This window comes from Chionomys nivalis, chromosome 12 (assembly GCF_950005125.1).
Source record: "Chionomys nivalis chromosome 12, mChiNiv1.1, whole genome shotgun sequence".
Classification (NCBI taxonomy): Eukaryota; Metazoa; Chordata; class Mammalia; order Rodentia; family Cricetidae; genus Chionomys; species Chionomys nivalis.
The window spans coordinates 49,654,711-49,680,392 of NC_080097.1; the positions used below are offsets into that span (position 1 = coordinate 49,654,711).

General features: G+C 44.3%; 1 protein-coding gene across 1 annotated transcript in view; it reads left to right on the forward strand.

The window, feature by feature from the left end:
- Positions 1-17,507, forward strand: part of Mtmr9 (myotubularin related protein 9) — a 28,164-nt gene extending 10,657 nt beyond the window's left edge. The window contains exons 5-10 of the mRNA XM_057786292.1: positions 712-929; positions 4,032-4,193; positions 7,223-7,364; positions 8,598-8,818; positions 9,808-9,959; positions 12,488-17,507. Of these exons, the coding sequence (XP_057642275.1) occupies positions 712-929; positions 4,032-4,193; positions 7,223-7,364; positions 8,598-8,818; positions 9,808-9,959; positions 12,488-12,651 (1,059 nt within the window). The 3' untranslated portion in view covers positions 12,652-17,507. The remainder of the gene's footprint in view (positions 1-711; positions 930-4,031; positions 4,194-7,222; positions 7,365-8,597; positions 8,819-9,807; positions 9,960-12,487) is intronic.
- Positions 17,508-25,682: the final 8,175 nt, after the last annotated feature.

The following is a 25,682-nucleotide window of genomic DNA, read 5'->3' on the forward strand; positions in this document are numbered from 1 at the left end:
GGATTTTATCCTGTGTGAAAACATGAGACGAAGAACTGAAAGGCAGAATCAGAAAATCAGAAAGAGAGGTGTGAGCTTTTGGGTTGCGTGTAGAGAAGGAAGTGGGCAGTTGGTTGGGTAAAGAAGAACATGCATACAGTCAGCCAGGCTGGTTGTCACACAGATGAAGTCTCCCTGCTGACAGCCTGTGTGGTCCTCTGCATGTGTCAGACCCCAGTGTTTTCCTCCAGACTGAACGGGCAGAGGGAACATCAGACAGAAAATCTCTGCCTGCTTCCTCTGTTGCTAATAACATATGGATGCTTCTTTTTGTAGGGAGGCTTTTCAGAGCCATTCCTGGGTCTGCAGTTTATTTGAGATGTGGGATATTTTATTCTCTAACAAAGACTCAGTTTACTGGCTTAGGCTGTTATCATCTTTGTTATGGGACCACATCTACTGCAAGTCAGTTCATGGACTAAATGAAGTACAGCACGTACTTCATTAGAGGTGATGAGTTCATTATGTTTGCGATAAGAGGAAAATAATTATATTAAAATGCAAGGCCTGTCTGTGTTTTACCGCTGTTAAGGCATGCAGTGCATTTGAGTATGTCTTGCTCATCAGCGTTCTTGGCAGAGTACCACAGATTGTTTGCCAGAGAACCCTGATCCAGCTCCTTCTCGGAAACTTCAGTAACCACTATTGAGTTGTTACCATGTATGCTTCCAGGTGATTATGCGAAGTGGTCAGCCTCTGACTGGCACAAATGGGCGAAGGTGCAAGGAAGATGAGAAGCTGATAAATGCCACCCTCAGGGCAGGAAAGCGTGGTTACATCATTGACACAAGATCACTAAATGTGGCCCAGCAAGCTAGAGCCAAAGGAGGGGGCTTTGAACAGGAAGCCCACTATCCCCAGTGGAGGCGGATTCACAAGTCCATTGAGAGGTAAAGAGGCCAGCGTGGTGGAGAGTCTCTGTGCTGATTGCAGAGGGGGATGCTGTACTTGTTCAAAACAGAGATCAGGGCTACTCCACATAATCGAGGGTCTGGAATAGGCTGGACAACCTGCTCTGGGCTTCCCTGCCCCATCTGCTTTACTAAAGTTTAGTGAATGAAAATGTATGTGTTTGTCAATGCAGAACAGCTCTCATCTCAAAGGGAAGAAGAGTGAGTTTATTATTGAGCCAAATGTAGTGACCCTGACCCAGAAACATAGATTCGGGTTGCCCCAAACAACTTGTTCTGGTGTGGAAGCAGCTTCAGGAAGTTTTCATAGTCAGAGGATGAAAGACATAAAGTAAGGCATTTTCCAGGTACAGTGGTAGGAACATCAGATAGATGGGGTACAGCAAGCTGGGGCTCTCTGCTAGCAGGTCTTAGGTGCTGTCTGACAACATAACATTCTTAGCTTGCTGCTAATGGATGGTCCTGCGCTCCAAAGTTTTACCAGTGGTTGAAAGACTAGGTCAGACAGCTGGACAGCTACTAAAGGAACAGAGATAGTTGAACGTGCAGACTGAATCTGCAACATTTCAACTCCACAATCTCGAAGTTCATATCAGTCAGCCTTGTGTTCTTCAACATAGGTGTGGCTACTTTCTGCAGACTAGTTCACACTGTTTTGTATGATATGTGATTTTGATTCAGCTGCAGATTAAGAAACGATGAGGCCACATATCCGTCATCTCGCCTTCTTGTCTGTGGCAGAAATACTCGTGTCTCCTCTTGTCAGCAGTTTTCAGTGGTCCTGTAGCTGTTGCACCTGTGGACTGTGGAACTAGCCTCCTGGTTTCATGACTTGGAATCCTGAAAGAATAAGCCAGGAGGCCAAATATTGCTGAATAAAAATGTTTTTTTAAACCAGGAGAGAAAGAAAGGAAGGTTCCTAATGGACTGTAGCACTGCTGCGGCAGTATTGGGACTTTCGGGAAATCGCAAGACAAAAGCCAAAGGTCCATGTATTTAGTTCTCAGTTTGTTACGTGCTTTCCTGGGAGGAGGGTGGCTGGGCTGCCTCCATTCTTGGCACATGAGTTTTAGTACTGTCTTTTCTTCTATTGCTGGCGGCGGTGTGCCAGTAGATTTTGTAAGGGAGATATGGAGTCTGCAGATTGATTTGGATAGGAGGATACTCTAACCATTTTCCCAGCCATGAGCATGAGATCTCTTTCCATTGATTTGTGTCCACATTAATTTCTTGAGCATTTTATAGCTTTTAGTGTACAAATATTTTACAGTCTTGAATAAATTCACTAAAGTATTTTATTCTTTATGTTGTTTCCATGAATGAAATTTTTCTTTCTGTCTGTCTGGAGCTTCTGTAGACCAGGCTGGCCTCGAACTCACAGAGATCCACTTGCCTCTGCCTCCCAAATACTATCACTAAATAGCTTTGATATTAGAGTTGGGCTAGTAGGTAACACAGTGCTCTCTTCAGGCTTTTGGAAGACTGGGCAGGACTAGTATTTAGTTCTTTTAACTGTTTGTAGCTTGGGAGACCTTCAGGACCTGAGCTTTTCTTTGATGGTATATTTTTGTTTTTTCGTTACTGGTTTGTTTGTTTGTTTTTTGTTTTTGGGGGGTTTTATTGGTTGGTTTTTTTTTTTTTTTGGTTTTTTTGTTTGTTTACTCATTGTTCTGTTCACATTTTCTGTTTCTTCATGACTCAGTTTTGGCAGGTATTTTTAGGGTATCCAGTTTGTTGGTGTATAATTGCTCATAGAAGTTCACAACCCTTCTTTTTACTTTTTCCTCTTGAGATAGAATCTCATTATGTAGCCCTGACTGGCTTGGAACTCATTATGTAAACCAGACTAGCCTCAAACTCACAGAGCTCCATCTGTCTCTGCCTCTGGGGTACCTGGATTAAAGGCCATGCCACCATGCATACCCCTATGATCCTTCCTACTCCTGTGGTATCACCATGCGTACCCTATGATCCTTCCTACTCCTGTGGTATCACCATGCGTACCCTATGATCCTTCCTACTCCTGTGGTATCACCATGCGTACCCTATGATCCTTCCTACTCCTGTGGTATCACCATGCGTACCCTATGATCCTTCCTACTCCTGTGGTATCACCATGCGTACCCTATGATCCTTCCTACTCCTGTGGTATCACCATGCGTACCCCTATGATCCTTCCTACTCCTGTGGTATCACCATGCGTACCCTATGATCCTTCCTACTCCTGTGGTATCAGTTGCACTGTTCCTTCTTGCATTGCTCATTAGATTTGCTTAAGTTCTCTCTTTTTTATTTAGTTTAGCTAGAGTTTTCAGTTTCATCCAATGTGTGTGTGTGTGTGTGTGTGTGTAGAGCAATTGAATACAAGATTTAGGTATATTAAGCAATGAGCTCCACCCCAGCCTTCATTGAATTTTGTAAGATAAGAAAAAAAAAATTTTATGCTGGGTAAGCACAGATGAGCCTCACTAGATAGCTATCTTTTTTCATTCATCCCTGAGCTTTTACAGCGTCAACTGCTGCCAGACTGGCAGAGCAGATTTGCTACATATAATTACATGTTCCTACATTAGAAGGTTTAGGGGTTTAGTCTCTCCCGTAGCCACCTGTTCCCTCCTTGTGTTCCCTCCACCTGCTTGCTTCTCCTCAAAGGAGGGCTTTATAGGTTCTGCAGGGGGTGGCTCTAGGATTTGGGTCTGGTCTTGGGTGTCATTGCTGAGACCTAGATGTGTGATCTAGACCATCCAGCAGCTATAGTGTCAGGTATAAGTTGCCTTACATCTTCGGATCAGGCAGTCCAGAGTGCAGTGTCCTGGCCTCTGCCCTCCAGGTAACTCAGCGTGTGAACCGGGTCTCCTTTGTTGAGCAGGAATGGTTTTTCACAAGACACTGAAGCATCTTTGCAGTAGAGCTAAGTCTTTTTCAGTCCTTAATCCTCAGGTTGCTGCACAGCCATGCAAGTGTTCTGAACTGTCTTGCCATTGAACGTATTGGGGACAGATTTGGGTTTGCTTTCTTTGTCATTCTGTCTTATCTGTCCATTTTTCTTTCTGTAACTTTCTCTTTCTTGTTTTTTAAAAGATATCATGTTCTTCAGGAGAGCTTAATCAAGCTCGTGGAAGCGTGTAACGAACAAACCCACAACATGGATCGATGGCTCGGCAAGCTGGAAGCCTCCAACTGGCTGACACACATCAAGGAGATTCTGACCACTGCCTGCCTGGCGGCCCAGTGCATTGACAGGTAGTGTGTGTTCTGCCTACCTGGGTGGGACTCACATTGATGACATCGTTCTTATTCAGACTGTGCATAGAGTGCATTAAAGTCCATTCCCACTTCATAGCCTCCTGGTGGCTCTGTCAATACCGTGTGTGCTTACAGTTACTGGTGAGGGTGTGTGAGTCTGATTTGGAATGACCATGTCTGTTAAGTGAACGTGATTAGTGCCCATGTGTCTGCCTGTGATGACACAGATGTATCACAGGTCTAGTTTTTCTGTGAAATCCTTCAATTCTAAATTTTCTGTGAAAAAGAAGGAAAAGAAGTTTTCTTGGCAGACTCAGTGGAATAATCCTGTCGCATAGTGTCATTGTCCTTTCTCTTGTGCTGGATTTCTTATTCTAAACTGCTTGGTCTGGAGAGTTACGCTAGTCTCAGCTAGGAATCCTGCTGGTGGTTATGCAGTTTGCCAAATGATTTCAGTATTCACTCTATTAAAGGCTCCTAACTCTTGAGACCAGAGGCAGAAAAATGAGCAGAGGCAGGAGGATTGTAGAAACTGTTGCAGAAGCATAGAGCCTTTTAAAGAAGGGGATTCCCACTGAAACCATAGGTAGGTGTCAGCATTGTCACCTCCCTGGGTGGCACTTGGAAATGTTAACTTGTTTCTTGCTCCCAAATTAGGTGAGTACCTTTTTCATTTGTTCAAGGCTAGAGAGAAGCTGTAGTGAGTTGCCTAAGATCCTGTGCTTTGTTAGTAAACAGACAGAGACTTTGCTTGGGCTTAGGTTATGACTTAGCCAATTAAATAGGAAATTAAAGACCAAGGTTTTGTGACAAGAATACAACAGCTCAGAAGGCTGAGAGGCTGACATGGGCATTTCTGTTTCTTTTAGCTCAAGTCTACCGAGTTACTCCTTATATCATGAGTACAGTGTCATGTATCCCAGGCTAGCCTAGAACTTCTTTTGGAGCTGAAGATGACCTTACATTTCTGATCCTCTTTGCTCCCACCTATCAAGTCCTGGGACTACAGGAGTATACCACCACAGCCAATTTATGTGGTGCTGAGTATAGAACCAGGGCCTTTGATGTGCTAGGCAAGCTGAGCCACGCCCCTGCCTGGCTTCACCTCCACATCTACCTTCCCAGCAATAGTAACAGATCAGTGAGTGGAGGGGACTCCAGGAGCAGCCATCTTTATTTCTCCAACGGGCTGGGTTTTTACTATGTTTGGGTTCCTTTTTCTTTCTTTCTTTTTTTTTTTTTTTTTTTTTTTTTTTGGTTTTTCGAGACAGGGTTTCTCTGTGGCTTTGGAGCCTGTCCTGGAACTAGCTCTTGTAGACCAGGCTGGTCTCGAACTCACAGAGATCCGCCTGCCTCTGCCTCCCAAGTGCTGGGATTAAAGGCGTGCGCCACCACCGCCCGGCCTGGGTTCCTTTTTCTGATATGTTGGGATTTATACCTCAATAGAAATTGACTTTATAATTAATTGCTCAAAATGCAGAAATAAACCTTAAGTTTAGAATAAATAGGACTCATAATTCAGAGATACATTCAATATGTATGAAAGGCACAACGTATCTATCTGCTCATACTCTTTAGCATAATTATTAGATATTATTCTAGGAATGGGGTTATATAACCAACCATTGATAGAGGCTGTTGTTTGCACAATAAGAACTCAGCATAATCCCACAGATATGGTATTATAAACTGTATAGAACTAAATAGATTATAATTTAATCACTTAATGGAATATTATATAGGCATTACTAAGTAGTTCTAAACATGGCATAATATATAGTTAATGATTATAATAAAAGTAAAAATAGTGGGACATTGTCTTTCATTATTGCTGTATAATATGTATGTACATAGGAAAATAATTGGCATTAGACAGAAACATGAAATATCCTTCTTCCCAAATTTTCTTTACTGTGGTCTCAATAAAAAGGATGGAAGAACTGGGGGTGGGGCACACCTTTAATCCCAGCACTCAGGTGGTGTAGGATGTCCATCTGTGTGTTGCTTTTCTTGGTTAATGAATGAAGAAACTGCCTTGGCCTGTTGATAGGGCAGAACTTAGGTAGGCGGGGAGACAGAACTGAATGCGGGGAGAAAGAAGGGCAGAGACAGAGAGCCGCCATGGAGCCACCAGAGTCAGAAATGCTGAATCTTTGCCAGTAAGCCACTACCACGTGGCGATATATAGATTAATAGAAATGGGTTAAATTAATATGTAAGAGTTAGCCGATAAGAAGTTGGAGCTAATGGGTCAAGCAGTGTTTTAACTAATATAGTTTCTGTGTTGTTATTTTGGGGCTAAGCGGCTGGGAACAAACAAGCAGCCTTCCTGTTACATACAGAAGGCAAAGACAGGTGAGTTTCTGTGAGTTTGAGGCCAGCCTGATCTACAGAGCAAGTTTCAGGACAGGCTCCAAAGCTACAGAGAAACCCTATCTCGAAAAACCAAACAAAAACAAAGGTGAAAGAAGGCAGAGTGTGTGGCTCATTTGGGTATCTCTTTAGGATAAAGGGGTCCCAAGCACCCAGTAACTCTAATAGGCAGTGGTGTCATTGCCAAACTTATGGGCTGACAGTTGTATGTTTTTGCTTTTTCTCCCATGTCTTTGTATCTGAGAGTATGGTTTAGGACTTGTTTCTTGGATCCATCGCAATTGGCAAAGGGTGACAGGAGAAGGCTGAGTTCAGGGTTGGAAAGGTCATTTTAATGTGTTTATAGGTTTGATGGGAAAGGTTTTTCTCAGCCACTAAAGCAGGAAAGACAAGTACCGGCTGTGACAGGGCTTTTGTGTTTGTCCAGGGTTGGAAGGCCAGCTGGAAGGGCTGGGGTGTGTTGACTTAGAAGGACTCTTACTGTGTGAAGTTTGGGGTTCACTGTGGTCTCCTGTTTAGAGACTCCATCTGTCCAGTGTCTCGTTTAGACTCCGCATCCTACTGACCATGCAGGGCATAAGACTGAATCACTTTATCCATGGGATGTTCGTTATTAAGGAGTTTCCCCTCTGTGCTCTGGGTTTTCCTCTCAGGGAGGGAGCGTCGGTATTGATTCATGGGACAGAAGGGACTGATTCCACGCTGCAGGTGACTTCCCTGGCCCAGATCATCCTGGAACCAAGAAGCAGGACCATCCGTGGCTTTGAGGCCCTGATAGAGAGAGAGTGGCTGCAGGTGAGAAAGCTGCTGGATAAGAGGAATGCCATTATTGAGATTAGGTCTCAGTTTGTGGTGCTAACATTATGAATGAAGTTTTGAGTACTTAAAAATTTTAAATTGTATGTTTAATTTTCTGTGAGTCAGTTAATCCACCTTCAAACAAATAAGTGTTTAGAATCATCAATATCTTTGAGTTTCTCAATCCTCCATGTTTTGGTTGGACTTGGCCTGTGTGCGTATAAGCAGGTGATTCACCCCTGAGCTGCAACACCACCTCTGCACCTCTCTTTGCTTATATGGCTCACTTGACACTTCATTCACTGCCATAGCTGTGCAGGTTGAGCATCCCTAGTATGAAAATCACAAATGCCCCAAATGCTGACTCCTGGCCTCCTGTGATTGCTGCAGTGGAAATGTAGGTGCAGAAGGAAACTGCACAAATCACCCTTGGGCTCTGTGGATGAGCGTGTGCTGTGAGACTTGGGTTCCAACCCCAAAATAGCTCATGTGCACATTCGTGAAAACTGGAGCCCAGTGCACCTCTGGTCCCTAGTGTTTTAGACAAGGGATCCTCAGCATGTGCTTTGTTACCAACAAGGGAAATAGAAAGAATGTAAAGCATAGAAGGTCTCCCAGAAGCTGGGTCTGGATACAGATAAACTTGAGGGGGGAGGCAGGGGGAGGAGACTGTGACCACAAGACAAGACTTGAGCATATTCTGCCTTTTGTCCATCCTGCTCCAGCCTACACACTTCCTCTAAGGTCCAGAGTAATAATCATACTTTAATGAGGTTTGAGGCCTGAATTTCCTTTCACACACAGTTGATCCATTCCCTTCATGTCCTGTCTTTGTGGTTAGAGACTCTTACCCTGTTCATGTATTTCTCCGTATAATTTCAGCATAACGCTACGTAATAAGTGTTAACAAACAGGCTTGGATTGTGGTTTGGAGTCCAGTCAATGAATTTTATCAGTTTGTCATTAAGCTCCACCTTGCATTTAATGTCTGAAGGACATTTGCAGTGCCCATGTTCATAAATTCACTACACAGCTTCACTAAGGGTTTAGAAATTGTAATTTTTTTCCTTAGTTGCAGAAGCTAGTCATTTGAAACCAAAATCTCATCTAGACAGGAGCTACCTTGGTTTTGTGATATTCCAGCAGATAGAAATGCCACTGTGAGTGTGTGAGCTCGTTTTCCCAGGTGTGATCAGGCCAGGACCCTCACATTTCCATCTTCTCCACTAGGCCGGTCACCCATTCCAACAGCGCTGTGCACAGTCAGCTTATTGCAACAGCAAGCAGAAGTGGGAGGCGCCTGTGTTTCTTCTCTTCTTGGACTGTGTGTGGCAGATCCTCCGGCAGTTCCCTTGCTCCTTTGAGTTTAACGAGCATTTTCTCATCATGCTCTTTGAGCATGCTTATGCCTCACAGTTCGGAACGTTCCTGGGCAATAATGAAAGTGAAAGGTGGGTGAGCTCACACCACGTCACTTCCTCAAAGAGACTGGGATTTGGGTGGACATGAATGTCTGTGTATAAGAAGGTGAATGTGCAGTTAAGTACAAATTAAATTGCATGAAGTACAGATGTCCTATGAGCCAAGTATGTACGAAGTGAGAGGGACCCCGCACCTTTCTGCTACTGGATTAAAAGTAGTTGATGCAATGCTTAAGAGCTTCGAGCAGATTAGCTCGGACATTTCCATGGTAACATTGCAGTTGCATATATTTGGAGGACATGCTATCGTCTAACCAGGCATGCCCTCCATCCACTTCTGTAGTCCGGGAGGACATGCTATCATCTAACCAGGCATGCCCTCCATCCACTTCTGTAGTCCAGGAGCATGAGGACCATCCAGAGACACACAGCTAGTAAGCCACCAAAAGTATGGCCTCGGGCTGGAGAGGGCTCAGCAGTTAGATCACATACAGCTCTTGCAAAAGACCCAAATTGTGTTCCTAGCACTCTCATTGAATGACTCACAACTGTCTGGAACTCCAACTCCAAGGGATCCATCTAATGCCTTCTGGGAGCAATTGCACTCATGTGAATCTATGTATGTATTATGTACAACTATATACATATATATATATATATATATATATATATATATATATATATATATATCAACAGATGTATACCCAAAATTAAAAACTTGACGAATGAATCTTTATACAAGTATAACCTCAACGCAGTTTTTCTGGTTCGTATTTTACCGGAAACTGTCCCCAGGTCCTGAGTGATGGTGCTGTTCACAGCCTAGCTACTGCTGGGTTACAGAAGGGTGTGGGAGTTTTACAGCAGATGCTCCTGACAAATACTTGCATTCTAAAGCATGTTGTTTCTCTACCAAGAGTCTTGTTTCTGTCACACAGGGAGTAGTCCTGCTAAGAGGAGCACTGAAGGGTGGTTGTTAGCCATTAATGACTTTAATGATGATTTTCTTTCTTGAACAGATGTAAGTTGAAGCTACAGCAGAAAACAATGTCTTTGTGGTCGTGGGTCAATCGGCCCAGTGAGCTTAGTAAATTCACCAATCCACTCTTTGAAGCCAACAACCTAGTCATCTGGCCTTCTGTAGCTCCACAAAGTCTCCATCTGTGGGAAGGTAACTCCCCCATTCTGTGCAGAGATTCATCCACTCCAGGCTGTGCCCCAAGCTTGTCTAATGTCACATACCCCAGTAGTTGGTATTTGAAGATGGCTAGCTGGTGACCCACCAGCTTGTGGGGCAGGGGTGGGGGGGTGGGGGGGGTAGGGTTACTGTTTCCTCGGTGTGGGCGTGGTCTCTCTTCCATGGCAGCTGAGTAACAGAGAGATTAACAGGGATGCTTTTGTAGGAGTTAGTAGGTAGCTGGGACATGAATGAATTGTAAGTTCCTCAGGGAAGGTTTCTGTGTGTTTCCTTTCTTAAGCTGTTAACACAGTTAAACGAGTGTTAAATGATGACACACAGTCATTCCAGTAGCCTCTGTAAGTAGACACAAAATGCCACCAGTGAGAACTGCAGGTCCTGCTGTTCCTGTGGAATAGCAGTTCCTAATGCATTTCTGAGTGTTTTCTAAAACAGGTTCTTATGTGTGCAATTTCTCAGACCGCTGAAGCTAATCTCCTTAAATACCAAAGCTTGTTTAAAGAAAATAATGATCTGAACTCATGTAAAGTATATTAGGTGTTCATTCCACTGGGACAGTAGAAGTACCATTCAACTTCGTAAGCATTTTGAAGACATGCATCTTCATGCATGGTTGCACTAAGCAGCGTAGATAGAGGAAAGCCATTGATTGGTACATTCACCTAGGTTACTATGAATGCCCATTGTTAACTCCTTCTAATGTGTTGTGCCCTTGGTAGTTCATGTATGGAAAATGATTTGCACATTGTGTGATGCTTTCTCTGTCTGGTTTGCATCTTGTTCCTCTTGGCATGTCTGCCCGAGTGCATCCTCCTCCTCGGGCTAGGTGCCTCCCTTTGTAGAATTCAGGAAACTAAATGCTTCCAGCAATGCCTAGGTTCCCTGAGCAGGGGCCCTGTCATTTGAATTTGTGAAGGAGTTTGGGTACCCTGAGAAGAACCTCTCTGCCTACTCTCTGGATTGTTGTAGACAACCACAGGTCCCAGAATCAGTAATTTCTTAATGAAGGATTGCCACTCTGCTTCCTTTTTAAAGATCTGGGGATGGTAAAGTAGCTCAGTGACAACCTGAGTTCTGTTCCCAGGAATCATGTGGTGGAAACAGAGAATCTACCTGCTCTGACAGCTTGTCCTCTGATTTACACACACATGCACACACACGTACACATGCACACATGCATACACAATACACATATGAACATACACATGCAGATATCATCTAACTAAAATGTAATACAAATTTTTGCTGTCTCTGAGGCAACTTACTTAAAAGACACTGCCATACTTAATCACTGAAATGTGAGGCCAAATGCCTGGAGTTGGGTGGCCTGAAATATAATTATGATTTTACCAACACACAGTGGGAATTTAGAGATGAAGTAGTGGAGCAAACACAATTGCTGTTTGTTTATATCATAGGAGGCATTAATAGTGGCTTCTAACTGAATAGTAGACCAAGTAGTTGTATTGGCACGGCTGCATGAGCCAGCTTTCTCTAAAGCTGGCTCCGTGTCTGTGGATTCCACATGTGCAGACAGAACCAGATGTTCTCTCTGGAAATTTCAAAAAGTTTGCCTTGTGGCAGATTGGTTTCTTGTTCTTATTCCTTAAACAGCACAGTGTCATGAGTATTTACAGTGTTCACACTGAATTAGGAACAGACATGCTTGTATGCAGAGGTTAGAAGCAAATACTATCATTTGATGTAAAGGATTCAGTATCTAAGAGTATGATACCAAGGGGTGATTCTGGAACCAATCACCTGAGATGATGTCTGCTCTTTCAGTCCATAATAAGCCAGGGACTGTTGTCTGAGGAGAGGAACAAGTTGCCTGTGGCGTTGAAAGATTGAATAACAGTGGTGGAGTGATGTGAGTCATGGATAGTTCAAGCTGAGGCTTACATAGCAGCCTGTGCCTCTGACATTGTGTCACCACTTTCCCAATGAGGATGGTTCCACTCCTGCAGGCAGTCTCACAGACCAAATAGGAATCTGTGATTGGAAAACAGGTGATTTATTTTATGAAAGTGGAGATCATGGCGCTGTAATTTACCAGCTTATTTTCATGAGCAAATGACAACAGTGTTTTTGTTTGATAACCAGTGAGCATGGCCATGGCAACAGCAGTTCTTAGCTCTGTGTGGATTCTTTCAGTAACTGAAGAATCTGTGTACTTGAGAGCATCATGAAGCACAGAGTGAGCCAAGTGTGATGGTGCATGCCAGGAATCCTATCTGCTTGGAGGCTGAGACAGGATTGTGGAGGATCATGAGCTTCAGGTAGCTTGGGCCATTTAGCAGGAACTTTTTCTCAAAATCAGGAAGGGCTATAGCTCCATAGTAGCATATTTGCCTGGCACGTGCAAGGTCCTGAGTTCAGTCTCTAGTGCTGCAAAACCAAAATCTACACAAAAAATGAACAGTAGTGCATGGAGTTACCAGTGATAAATATTGTTCCTCTGAACATTCTACTCCATCTGTTTTCATTCCCGTATTCTACAGGAATTTTCCTACGTTGGAGCAGATCCTCCAAGTATCTGGATGAAGCATATGAAGAAATGGTTAACATCATTGAATATAACAAGGAGTTACAAGCCAAGGTCAATATCCTGAGGAGGCAGTTGGCTGAATTGGAAACAGATGATGGTCTACGAGAGAGTCCTTGAAGGATGTCCCCATCTGTCCTGAGGACCTATCTAGGCCTGAGTCTGTCTCTCCCTCCGTTTGCCCTTCAGTTCACTGTACACAGTAGCTTTGAACTTGGCTGTAGATGTGGGATCCTATAATGTTACGGCTTTCTCAACACTGCAAGATGGAGGTCTTCTAACACACACCATTGTGGCCTGTTAGGCCCTTCGCCATGGGAGCAGGAGATGCTGTCACATCACTAATTGTATGACACCTGTGCCCTATGCTGTCCTCTATCATCACGTTCTAAACAGTGATTCAGTCTAGCTAACAGTCCATCGAAAATGTGGGCCAGGCTTATATGCATTCAAATATAGAAGTGTTTTTTAAAACAGAACTGGTTGAGAAGCCAGAATTTTGTGTTTAACGTGTCATCCTGCCCCTACTCCCCACCCCCAGTTATAAAACGACCATTCTCCTTTAAAAACAGTTTTGGACTAACGAAGCCTATTTTGTCAAGAAGGAAAAATTCAGAATAGTTATTTGCGATAAATCTTTCTATAAGGGCAACAGGTATGGTCCTCTGATAATTTCATTAGGAAAGGGTAAATTTACAAGTAGACACTAAAAGTCTTGCCATAGAGAACTGAAGTAGGAATTCCTCACTGGTAGCCATCTGCTACTGTTGCATTGGCTTTTCAGGTTTCTGACCGTACATACAAAATGTGCTTTCAGTGATGGGTGTGAATGAGACCGTAGCTTGAATAGAGCTCACTTTTTAGAACTATACAACCACGTACAGAATCTGTAAGTCAGAGGTCTGAGTTCTTACTGCGCTGCTCGGTATCTGTGTGACTCATTTTACTTTTAAGTATTCTGAGTCGACTTGTGGCACAGCTAGACTTTCAAGTCAGCTTCAGCCACTTGTAAATCTGTCTGCCGACTTGTTCTTTCTGTTAGGCAAATAGGATTGCACTGGGCTGGGAAGCTGGAAAAGTGGCACAGCTGGCTGAAGCCTTGCTGTATCAGAAAAAGTGGCTCAGCGACTGACTGCCTTCAGCTCAGGGTGTGGCTGGAGGCCGCACCTCTCTAATCCCAGCACTTGGAAGGCGGAGGCAGGAGGACTTTTTAAGTTTGAGGCCAGCTGAGCTGTATTGTGGGTTCCTGGCTAGCCTGCCCTACCGGGTGAGACTGTTTAAGAGATTCTAACAGGATCTGTGGCCGCTGCTTTCCATCTCCAGTTGTCCTGCCTCCTCTCCCTTTCTCCTTCCTTCCACCTGTGGCAGGTCAGGAACCACTCAGCAGCCCCGGTTCTGCTGATGGCTTTGTCCACTGCCACCTCTGAGTTCAGCTCTGTTCTTTACCTGCTCTTTGTCTCACTGATGCGCAGAGCACAAGCGAGGCTCCTTGCTCTAGGCCTGTTTTATGCCAACTGTCCTTCTTAGTTTTGAAGAAATTGCCTGATTTCTTGGGGCTGTTCCGTCACCAGCCCTGTCTGTCACTCTGCCACCACCCTACATGTCCTATTTTTTGCTCAGCTACCTGTGAAGGAGTCCTCTACTTCTCAGCTGATGGACCCATGAAGGAAAGCATCTGGAGGGTTTTTCCTCTGTGATTTCTTGAAGTGATTCCCACTGCTGTGGACCAAGCGTCTGTGCACAGAAACTTGGGGATTTTATTATGCTTAGCTAAGGAGAGATCTGCTGCCCCCCATCCTCCCCTGCGTGCCTGTCTCCCTGATGAACACTTGATGTGCATCCAGAGTCATAACAATGGTATCCAGTACCTTTGCCTGTTTCCTTTTCCCATGAAATAGCACTCACCACTGTTTTTGACAAGCTTGCATTTTAGTATGGATTTATAAATAGAGATTATCCAAATATCAGCTTTGAAAGCAAATCTTGGTATCAGTCCACTTTCCAAGGATTATTTAATAATGCAAATGCTACAGTTTCCCTAACCTTGAGAGCTCGCTCAAACACAGGTGTGTTATCACCGTGAGTTGAGGGTTTTGAGGAGTCACGCCATCCACACCCTTCCCTTGGGTGCAATGAATAAATACAGCAGCTACACTCGGGAAACTGATTCCGTGTTTTGCTGAGTTGTTTGAATGATCATGGCCCTAAAACCTCCAGTGAAGAGGATGGAGGCACAGTTCACAAGCAAGTGCGGCTGCGTAGGGTCCAGTAATAATCAAGTGAGACCTCAGGCTCCCGTGCACCCATGGTCTCTGCTTACATCTGTGCGGGGATTTCACAGTGTAGGCCAGACTGAAAGTGTCAGAGGTCATTACCCTCCTTTGTCAGCAATGCAAGGATGCTTTGGTTTAAATCAGTAATTTTTTAAAAATCAGAAAACCAGAGTTACTTGATCATCTAAGAAACCTGAAACAACATTGTTGGCAAGACTTTACAGTGATGTCAGTAATTTTTTTTATTATATATTGTGAGGAGAAAAGCAAAAATAATGAAATTCAATAGATTTAGCGTACATATTTTAAGGAAAAATTAGACTTTCAAAAGGCGAAAATTTAGAGTGATCTTTTCACCAAGTCTGAGAAGATGGTAGCAGACAGTTATTGAAAACTCCATAGCCAGGGTCTGAAAACTTTGATGTTGAGGCCTGACATGGAGTTGGGTCTTACTACTGTATTTCATTTTGAAAAATGAGGTTTAGTGGGATTTTAGTCTTTGATTTGGTCAGGATTTGGGTTTGTGTTAAGTCTATATCACAGGAAAGGTTTGACCAGAATTTAATCTCCCAATGTGAAAACTGGAGTAGAGCCTTTGTCCCCATCTCAGCTCTAGAGATCCTGGCCCCGGGAGGTGTCTGGTTTGGGGTGGAGATGTTGTCACTGCTAGGCTTGCTTACCAGCCATCCATCTGAAGCTGAGGCTTTAAGGCCTGTCCGCTCATGCTAGTGACTGCTGCATGAGGGTGTGGACATTTAGCTTTAGAAAAGCTATTCTTGAGCAGGAAATGGGCGGGAACTAATCCCCACCCCACCTGTTCCTGGAAGCCTTGGCCTTTATGGACAGATGATGTCATTGGACACGTCTGGTACGGATTATAGCATAGGTCCTCAATGTGTCTCAAGATGGCTTCCTTGCAATGTCAACACGAAGAAAGCGCTCCTTCAGAGCTAGGATTTGGAAGTCACTATCAGAGAGTGTTTCTGTGTTCTTCACCATCTTAACAGGAAACCCAAAGAGACTGAATTCTCCTTTTGTACTTATTGGCAGATGGTATGATGAGCAAAATTGCCTTTTTGCTGTAAGTTTCCACATTTTTATTTCTTCTAATAAATTTGGTTCTGCTTTCACTTTGTCTCATAACCTACTGCCCACAAGAGTTTCTTCCTTTGACCCACCATCCCAGAGGAAACTAGAGATTGTAGAACTCAGCTGTAGACTTCTGAACTTGTCTGGACAGTCAGTCCTGCAGAGATGCCAATTGTGCTTGTGGCGAGCAGTCAAGAAGCTCACAGTAGGCACCGCACTGCCCTGATGGAGCCAATGTTCAGAGCCTTTCTCTAGCCTCCTGCAAGTCCCTGCATTGACTGTGAACTGTAATAAGATGACATCCTGCAGCACTGCCTGCATTGGTTGGGCAGAGATATTGGCTCCACTTTTAAATTGCACATCTTGGGAAAGGTGGGGTATTCCCACACGTGTGTCTAGAACCCTGTTGCTTAGTCCTTAGAGGTTTGCTAGGTTTACATTAGAAATAATTGTACTTGCACACGTAGCTTAATTTAGAAAAACACTGTGTATTTCTTCTGTAGCTAAGCATTAGGCCTGTACTCTGTGTACTGAATGTGACTCTGTATTGAGACACACTGTCATTCCTGTCTTACACAATAAACTTGCACTGTATGGCAATCATGTTTACAATGTATGCTTTCCTGAAACTTGAGACTGCTGTGTGGAACAGTTTCTTATTGTACGTTTGTCTGCGCACCTGAGTGTGCAATGTACATAGACTCTTAGGGGAAATTCTGAGTGTTTGTAAGTCTGCACAACATTTTACTACTGCCTGTAGTGTTCACCTAGCAATGAGTTGATTTACGTCATGTAGCTGGAGCCAGTCCCCGAATTAGTTTGTCACTGGTATAGCATGTTAGGAAGCAGTCTGTTGAGTATGGCACTGGTCGGTATATGATATTTCTGTGTCAGGTTCTCCTCTGCCTCAGAGGACTGTTACATAGATGCTGGTGTGAATTTCTAGACAGTAGTAATAAAATTTGAGTATATTCAAATGCTGCTATATGGAATCTGATTTTACAATGTCTGAAATATTTGTGAGGGCTTTTGTTTGTGTTTCAGTTGAAATGGCTATATTTCTGTTATTGTTGTTAGCAGTAGTAGTGGTGGTATGGGTATTTTGCCTTCATCTGTGTCTGTGCACTACATACATGCAGTCCCCAAGGAAGCTGGAAGAGAGCACGAGAGCCCCTGAGGCTTGAGGTGCCAACAGTTGTGAGCTGCCAAGTAGGTGCTGGTAATAGAGCTGGGTACCATGTAGAACCATTTCTCCATACATTGTTAAAAAATTAAGATCTGCAAAAAAGTACAACGATCTCTTCCATGCTGTCCTTCAGGAGTGAATTGAGAACATTCCCGCAGTTTCTATCTGTGTGTGTGTGCGCGCGTGCGCATTGTTACTACTGTTATTTTGCTAATGTACAAGTAAGTCTTAGATATGGTTTCCCTACTAGCAGGAATTTCCCATTTAGATTGTATGCTGTAAATACTAATTACTGAGTATGTATCTTAATATGTAATTAAAGTCAAGGGAGGGAAGTAAAATGCCAGCTATTGAATATAAAAGACATGAAATGAGAAAATCATAACCATAATTGCTTTAGGTGGCATCATGATAAAACTAACAAGTAAAGTTTGTTTGTGAACACAGGATATTGTGTGTATGTCTGCATTTGGATGTGGTGTTGGGGGGCACATAGGGAGGACGCCGAGTTCCACCCAGTGCCTTCTCCATCACTCTCCACCCTATTTTGGGGACAGTCTCTCATAGAACCTGACTAACCCACTTGACGATACCATCTGACCAGCAAGCCCCAGGATTCCTCCCATCTCTGCCACATCCACCCTGTGTGTGTGAATATGGGTGTGTGCTGCTATGCTTGGCTCATCATGCAGGTGCTGGAGATCTGAACTCTGGTCCTCAGGATTGCACAGCACCCAGTTAGCCAACTGATCCATCTCCCCAGACTGTAACAGACTTTTCCATCCACAACTTTTTGCCGGTGTCTCACTTTAATCAAAGAACTATCTGAAAAACTGATCTCAGGTTCTCATATCTGACTCTACTGACCATCAGAGCTGAAACAGAACTGCCATAAGAAAGAACAATTCCCTTGTAGACTGTAGAGACATAGTCAAGTGAAAGCTGGGGCAAATCCTTGACAAAGTAAGATACTCAGAGCAATCTGTGTGTCTGGGGTTGTCCAGAGGGCCATGTGCATGCCAAGTGGGAAAACGTGTGCTTAAAAAGGTCCCAAGACTTCTGCAGCTTTCACACGGGATTAATCTCTTTCAGCTTGGTGCGCACCTGACTAAGTGTTGGAGAATGCCAGTATGAAATTGATGTACAGGAGAAGAAGTGTCTTTGTATGTTGTTTAAAGTTATGTTTAAGGCTCTTGGTATTCAAGGGAATCCTTTTCATAATATTATTTACAGAAAAGATGAAGGCGCAGAGTTCAATGACCACACATAAGAAACACAGTCTTGGAGCTGGAAAGATGACTCAGCAGTTAAGAGCACTGACTGCTTCCAGAGGACCCGGGTTCAATTCCCAGCACTCACATGGCAGCTTGCTGCTGTCTATAACTCCAGTTCCAGGGGACCTGACACCAATGCATATAAAATAAAAATAAATAAAAATTAAAAAAAGAAATATAGCCATTGAAAAGGTAGTTCGGAAGAAGTAACATGGACTATCGCAGCCACTGGCATAAGAATGGTTATTATTTTAAAGTAAATAAATAATCTTTCACAGCCTTCAGTAACAATAAACACCAAGAAGACTGAGAATCTGGTTTCCATTATAACCAAATATCCCATGTTCAGCAAAAAATACATACGAAGACATAAATTAGAGTTTATTCAAAAGAGCAAAATACGTTGAAAATTACAGCAGGGAGTATGGACATTAGACTCATAAAACAAACAGCTTTCTTAAATGTGTTCTGAGGGTTAAAGGAAAACATTGACAAGGTACTAAATAAAATAATGTTTCAACAAAATGAAAATTAAAATATGGAAATTATAGAAAATGGAAATCTCAGAGCTGAGAAATGAACCTGAAATGAAAGACTTAATAGAAACGTTGAACAATGTTTGACCTAACAGAAAAAAGGATTGACAGAGCTGAAGAACAAATTATCCAGTGTGTGGAACAGAAAAAAAGAGAATGCGAATGAACCTATGGGGATCCATCAAGAATATGGATAAGCCGGGCGGTGGTGGCGCACGCCTTTAATCCTAGCACTTGGGAGGCAGAGGCAGGCAGATCTCTGTGAGTTCGAGACCAGCCTGGTCTACAAGAGCTAGTTCCAGGACAGGCTCCAAAACCACAGAGTAACCCTGTCTCAAAAAACAAAAAAAAAACAAAAAAAAAAAAAAAAAGAATATGGATAATGGGAGTTCCAGCAAGGAGCAGCAGAATTGGAAGGAAGGGCTGAGCTCTCCACATATTTGATGAAAGGCATAAGTATGCAGATTCAAGAAACTGAGCAGCCTCCGACAGGATGACCTCCAAACCTGTGCTAAGACCTTTATACTGAAACCGTAAAGTCCCCCCCCACACACACATATGCGTGCAGAAAGCAGTAAACAAAAAACTTACTACTGGTATTCGGTGAGAAATTATCACTAGCTTCTCACCAAAAGCCACAGAGCCCACAGATCAAGACATGATATTAAGAATCTGTCAAAAATGAGGGAGAAATCCAGATATTCCTAGATAAAGGAAAACTCGGGACACTTGTTACCAGTGGACATGCCCTACAAAAACACTAAAGGGAGTCATCCAGCAGGTGTCAAGGCGTGCCAGGGAATAATGATTTGAACCCATATGGAGAATGGGAACATGTCTCCTGTATATGCGATTTCAAAGGCAAGTATAAAATTCACTGCCACTGTGATTTTCAAGGAGCTGATTAGCACTAGATGTGAGCTTTGAAGAATGCTCACAGGAGACTTTCAGGGTGAAATAAAAAGGGTGCTAGAAAATAGCTTGACTGTGGGTGAGCAAATATTTATCTTTGATAAGAGTAAATGAGAAGGTAAATAGAGAAATCAGAATGATTGCAGTTTGGATTGTAACTTCACATGTTTACAAGAAAAAGGAAATGCATAACATTTAATTTGCATGATGTATAAAGATTTGGGGCATCGGTGAGGAAGGGTAAAGAACAGAGCAACCTAGGAACAGAGCTTCTATGTTGTTGAGGTTAGTTTTTTCTAAACTATTGGAACATTCATTGAAGTTACATATTTTTTATGGCTCCAGGATGTAGCATGAGTAATAAAAACCCAGAGACAGATATTGGGGTTCAATCCAAAAACCAGAAAAACAAAGCAACCAAGCCACTAGAAAAGTCTTACCTCTACCAAGGCTGGGCAACCAGAAACTAAATAGACTATGCCCCTCTCTCTTCCCATTTTATATTCCCTCTAGAGCTGGGATTAAAGGTGTGAACCACCACCACCTGAATTTGTTTCTGCATCAGTATTGTATAGCCCAGGGTAGCCTTGAACTCACAGAGATCCATCTACCTCCGTCTCCCAAATCCTGGGATTAAAGGGGTGTGTCACCATTGCCTGACCTCTAGTGATTTTAGCTTTGCCTCTGGTTTTCAGGCAACATTTATTTATCAAAACACAAGTAATATAGCCCTACACTAGAATCCTGTGTTTCTTGTTTCCTGTTGCTGTGATAAAGTACCCCAACAAGAGCAAACCTAGGAGAGAAAGTTTGTCTCACAGTTCAAGGGAACAGTCCACAGTCGATCATGGCAGGAGGTCAGGGCCTCAGAAGCCAGAGCAACTGGTCACATTGCATCCACATCCAGGAAACATGGAGGAAATGCCAACTGCTGATTGGCTGTCTTCTCCATCTGTTTAGGCCAGAACACACACACACGCGCGCGCGCACACACACACACACACACACACACACACACACACGCTCTGGGAACGGCCCTGTCCATAATTAAGATGGGTCTCCTGACATTAATTAACATAACCAAATAGCCTCCACAGACAGACTCAGAGGCTGTTCTCACCTAGGTGAAGCTCACAGGATGTCCAGAGGCTTGTCTCTTAGCTGACTTCAGATTCTGTTGACACTTTGATCATCACAATATTAATTCTCGTTATAATCAGAAAATGCAAAAAACAATAGTAAATGAGATGGAAATAAAAATTTATCACTATGAAAAACAAAACACCCAACTTCTCAACATGGAAAACAGCAGTAAGAGAGGAAATGGTAGGGGGAAAAAAAGTCAAAAAATACTCTAGAAACAAATTTTGGGTAGAATTCTTTCCTTATTAGCAATTTAAATATAGCTTTCTGGCAGCCAATCATTGACCTTCCCTGGCTTATAGACACATTTCCTGATCTTGGCTTAAACCAGCGCTGTGGGAGAAAGCCCTGTGTGTTTCTATGTCCATATAGCCGCCCCTTCTCATTCTTACTATGTTAAGTCCCACACCAAGCCAACTTACTTAACTACACCCATCCCTCTGTGTCCTAGGGGGACTACTCCTGGCAGAGACCAGATCCCTGTGCATCCTCTTGTTTGAGGGTTTCACATAGGGAGACCAAGCTAACCATGAATTGAAAATATTTAACAATGCATTGTGTCTGTACTGAATGCTGAATGCGACAATCTCTAAATCTCTAAATAATGTAACCACCATATATATATATATATATATATATATATATTGGCTTTTCGAGACAGGGTTTCTCCATAGCTTTTGGTTCCTGTCCTGGAACTAGCTCTTGTAGACCAGGCTGGCCTCGAACTCACAGAGATCCACCTGCCTCTGCCTCCCGAGTGCTGGGATTAAAGGCGTGCGCCACCACCGCCCGGCTCCACCATTTATATTGTATTAGGCATTACAAATCTAGAGAAAATCTAACATATACAAAACAGGAGGACGTAATGCAAACATGCCATTTCATATAAAGAACTGAGCAGCCAAGGATTTTAGCATCCAAGCTCGCATATTTAAATACTTAGTCATCTGGGAGTGGGATCAGAAGGATTAGGAGGGGTGTCCTGTTGCAGGAAGTGTGTCACTGTGGGCGGGCTTTGAGGTTTTAGAAGCCCAGCCAGGCCTCTTCTCTCTTCTCTCTCCTTCTCCCTCCCTCCCCCTCCCTCCCTCCCTCCCTCCCTCCCCCCTCCCTCCCTCTGTCTCCCTCCCCCTCCCTCTCCACACCCCCTCCCAATTCCCCCATCAGGAAGTAGAATTCACAGCTACTTGTTTGCACTGTGTCTGTCGGCAGCCACCATGCTCCCCACTATAATAAGAATGGACTAACCTCTGAAACTGCAAGCAAGCCCCCATTAATGTTTCATTTTCTAAGAGTTGCACACTTTGGTCTTGGTGTCTCTTTACAGCAATAGAACAATCACTGAGACACAGGGTCTCAGCTCAGGCTGGCCTTGACCTTGCTACCTCACTTGAAATGACCTTAAACTTCTGCTCCTCTTTACAGGCATGTGCCACCACTCAGAGTTCTGGGCCAGCTGAGGCACACCCCCAGTCCACACTCACATCTTTGAATCAGTATGTGAAGATCTCTAGCAGGCCTGAGCATGACAAACATGGCACTGATGGATCTTGCCCTCCGCCTTGCTAAACTGTTAGTTACATTCCTAGAGCTAGCGACCACGATCTACTCCCTTATTTGGCCACTTACCTATGCCTTACTCATTCCTGAGGTTGATCACCAGGGTATAGCTATCAAGGTCCAGGAATAAAAAAAAAAAAAATCTCCTTTTGGCTACCCACTTAACATACCCAATCAGAATTTACCAACCTATCCTAGCTCATTCTAACACAGACCTCTCCTTTTTCCCTTAAAATTAACACTTGCAAAGCTATTTCCTGCTGTTTCTCTTAGACTCAGATTCAGTCATATTGTCTCTTTGCTTTGCTTAATAAAGGCTCTCTTTGTGTTGGAAACTGGTGTTTGGGTGTGGTCTGTACCTACTCCAGGGTCCAGAGGGGAGCACTCTGTAGTGCTCCTGTCCCTTTGGTCCTTTAGGTAGGGACTAGTGGATGCTTATCTACTTTTTAATTGTTTGGGTTTATGCTGAGATCCAAAGCCTCCACAAGGGATGTGAGGGAAACTCTACCCTCAGTGTCTAAGCTGGCCTCACAGAAGCTTGCTTTGCTGACGAAAGTCACTGGATACAAGGCATGCACAGGCTTGGAGAGCCAGGTTGGCACAAGAGCCCATGATTCTAAAGCCAGGAAGCTGCCAGCTGCTGGGTGCTCCCAACATGGGACTGGCTCTCTTGGAGCCTTTTAGTCACCCAATCAGTATTCAAATCTAGTAGGCCTTCGTGTAGGGGAGACCAACCCTTAGCACTTCAGGGATGTTAGAAGGGACCTTACAGCTGTGTCGCCCATGCCACGGGACCCATAGATCACTTAGAGGTCTTGTTACAAGACAGATTCCTCAATTACATGTTTGGGCCCTGTCTTAAGGGTTCTATTACTGTGAAGAGACGTCATGACCACAGCAACTCTTATAAGGAGAAACATTTAATTGGGGCTGGCTTACAGTTTTTAGAGGTTTAGTCCATTATCATCATGATAGGAAGCATGGTAGCATGTAGGCAGACATGGTGCTGGAGAAGAAGCTGAGGGTTCTACGTCTTGATCCACAGGCAGCAGGAACAAAGTGTGACACACTGGCTTGAGCTTGTGAGACACCAAAGCCCACCCCCACAGTGACACACTTCCTCCAGTAAGGCTACACCTCCGAATAGTTCTTATAACAACAAAACAAAATTATAAATTTTATACTTTTTCAAAATATTTTATTTCATCTTATGCATATGGATGTTTTGGCAGCATATATGTCTGTGCGCTAGGGTGCACCAGGTGGCCCTGGAGCTGGAATTACAGATGGTTGTTAGCCACCATATCTGTGCTGGGCATCACAGCCAGGTCTTCTGGGACAGTTCCTGGTACTTTTCATCATTGAGCCATTTCTCTGGCTTGAATTAAAACATTTTAAAGCAGCGGAGACCTGAAGTAGCTGCCGTAGCTCTCAGACACTCTCAGAAGACCATCTTCTTCGGATGTGTCCTATGACCAAAAGCAACTCGGGCGACAAGGAGTTCATAGCCCAGTGGCTCTCGGCCTTCCTAACGCTTGCGACCATTTAATACAGTTCCTCATGTTGTGGTGACCCCCAACCACAAAATTATTTTGTTCTACTTCACAGCTGTAATTTCGCTACTGTTAGGAATCATGAGGTAAACATCTGATATGCAGGGTATCTGACATGCGACCTCCCAGAGGGGTCACGACCCACAGGTTGAGAATCATCTCACAGCCTGTTATAGTCTGTCCTGTAGTAATTTAAGCAGAGATCATAATGGAACACCGCTTACTGGCTCGCTTAGCCTGTTTGCTTACACAACCCAGGCCTACCTGCCCAGGGGTGTCACGTACACAATGGGCTGGGCCTTGCACCGTCTGTCATTAATCAAGAAAATGCCCCACAGATGTAACTACAGACCAATCTGATGAGGCGATTTCTCAAACGAGGTTCCCTCTTCCCAGATCTGTCCAGCTTATGTCGAGTTGACAAAAACCTAAGGGGCACAGGGTTGGCGGAAGCTAGGAGTATTGTTTGTACATTCCAAAAGGATTTACCTAATGGTCACAAGGATGTTGGTCACACAAGGGGTGGGCAGTAAATGGATATCCAGGGACTAAGATGTCCAGAGATAATCTTGATTCCCAACCTGTAACAGCCTGGTTTTCCACACAGTTAATATGTCAGTCAACCTTGAGGAATGTTTAACATTGATGCTGCCCTCCCCACCTCGCTCCCACTGTCCTTCTGCCCCTTCCTGGGAAATTCACATCCCCCAAGTCCAACTTCCAGGTATTAGCCCGAGAGATCGCTTGACAGGACAACCTGAGTTCAATCACCTGCAAGTTGTCCATCGACCTCCACATGCACGCGGGGGCTCATGCCTACCCCACATCCTGTAGTCAAATGTAAAATATTTTTGCTCAGGCTGGATGGCTACAATATTGGACCACCAAAGGAGATACACCCAAGGCTCCTTCAATTCCAGATGGAAGCCCCTTGGTCGTGCGTTCTTGCTGGGGTCTGATGGAGGCTGCCACTCTAAGCCCCTTCCTTACCCAATGATGCTTGCTTGGTGCTTGCCTTGGAAGCCACGTATTTGACTTCGGTGTTCCCAGCAGGGAACTACAATGACTAAGTGCCTGGCTCTTGGCGTCTGTTACACATTTCCAGACACAGGTCCAGAGCAGATCTTTCCAGCAGCAGCTTGCAGGTCCCAAATTCTAACCCCTGTCAATTGTGGATGGGAGTGGAATTGCCCTGGTGCAGCCGCGAGGGCAGCTCTGTTCCAGGTACAGGTGTAGGCTCGCCACAGGCGGCCCGGGGCGATGAGGTGGCTGGGGCAAAGCTCCTGGCGGCCTGGGCGGAGCCGTGGGTGGGAGGGAGGGAATCCTACGGGGCTAGGCGGGTCCAGGACGAAGAGAGGATAAAGGGCCGAACCAACCTCCTGATTCCGCACGTGCTGCTACGGCTCCCTTGTGGCGTTCATAGCACCCAGTCTTTTGCGTCTACAGGTCAGTGCGGGAGATGGTTCGACGTGTCCCCTCCGCGCCTGTCCTCGGGGATTGAGCCTTCGAGGCTCAGGTCGACCCGCGAAGTCCCCTGGCTGGGTTGGGGGCCCCCGGCCACTGCTACGCTGGTCCGAGAGGCGAGAGGTGGGCGTCCATGCAGCCCGGGGTGACAAGGTGGGGCCCGC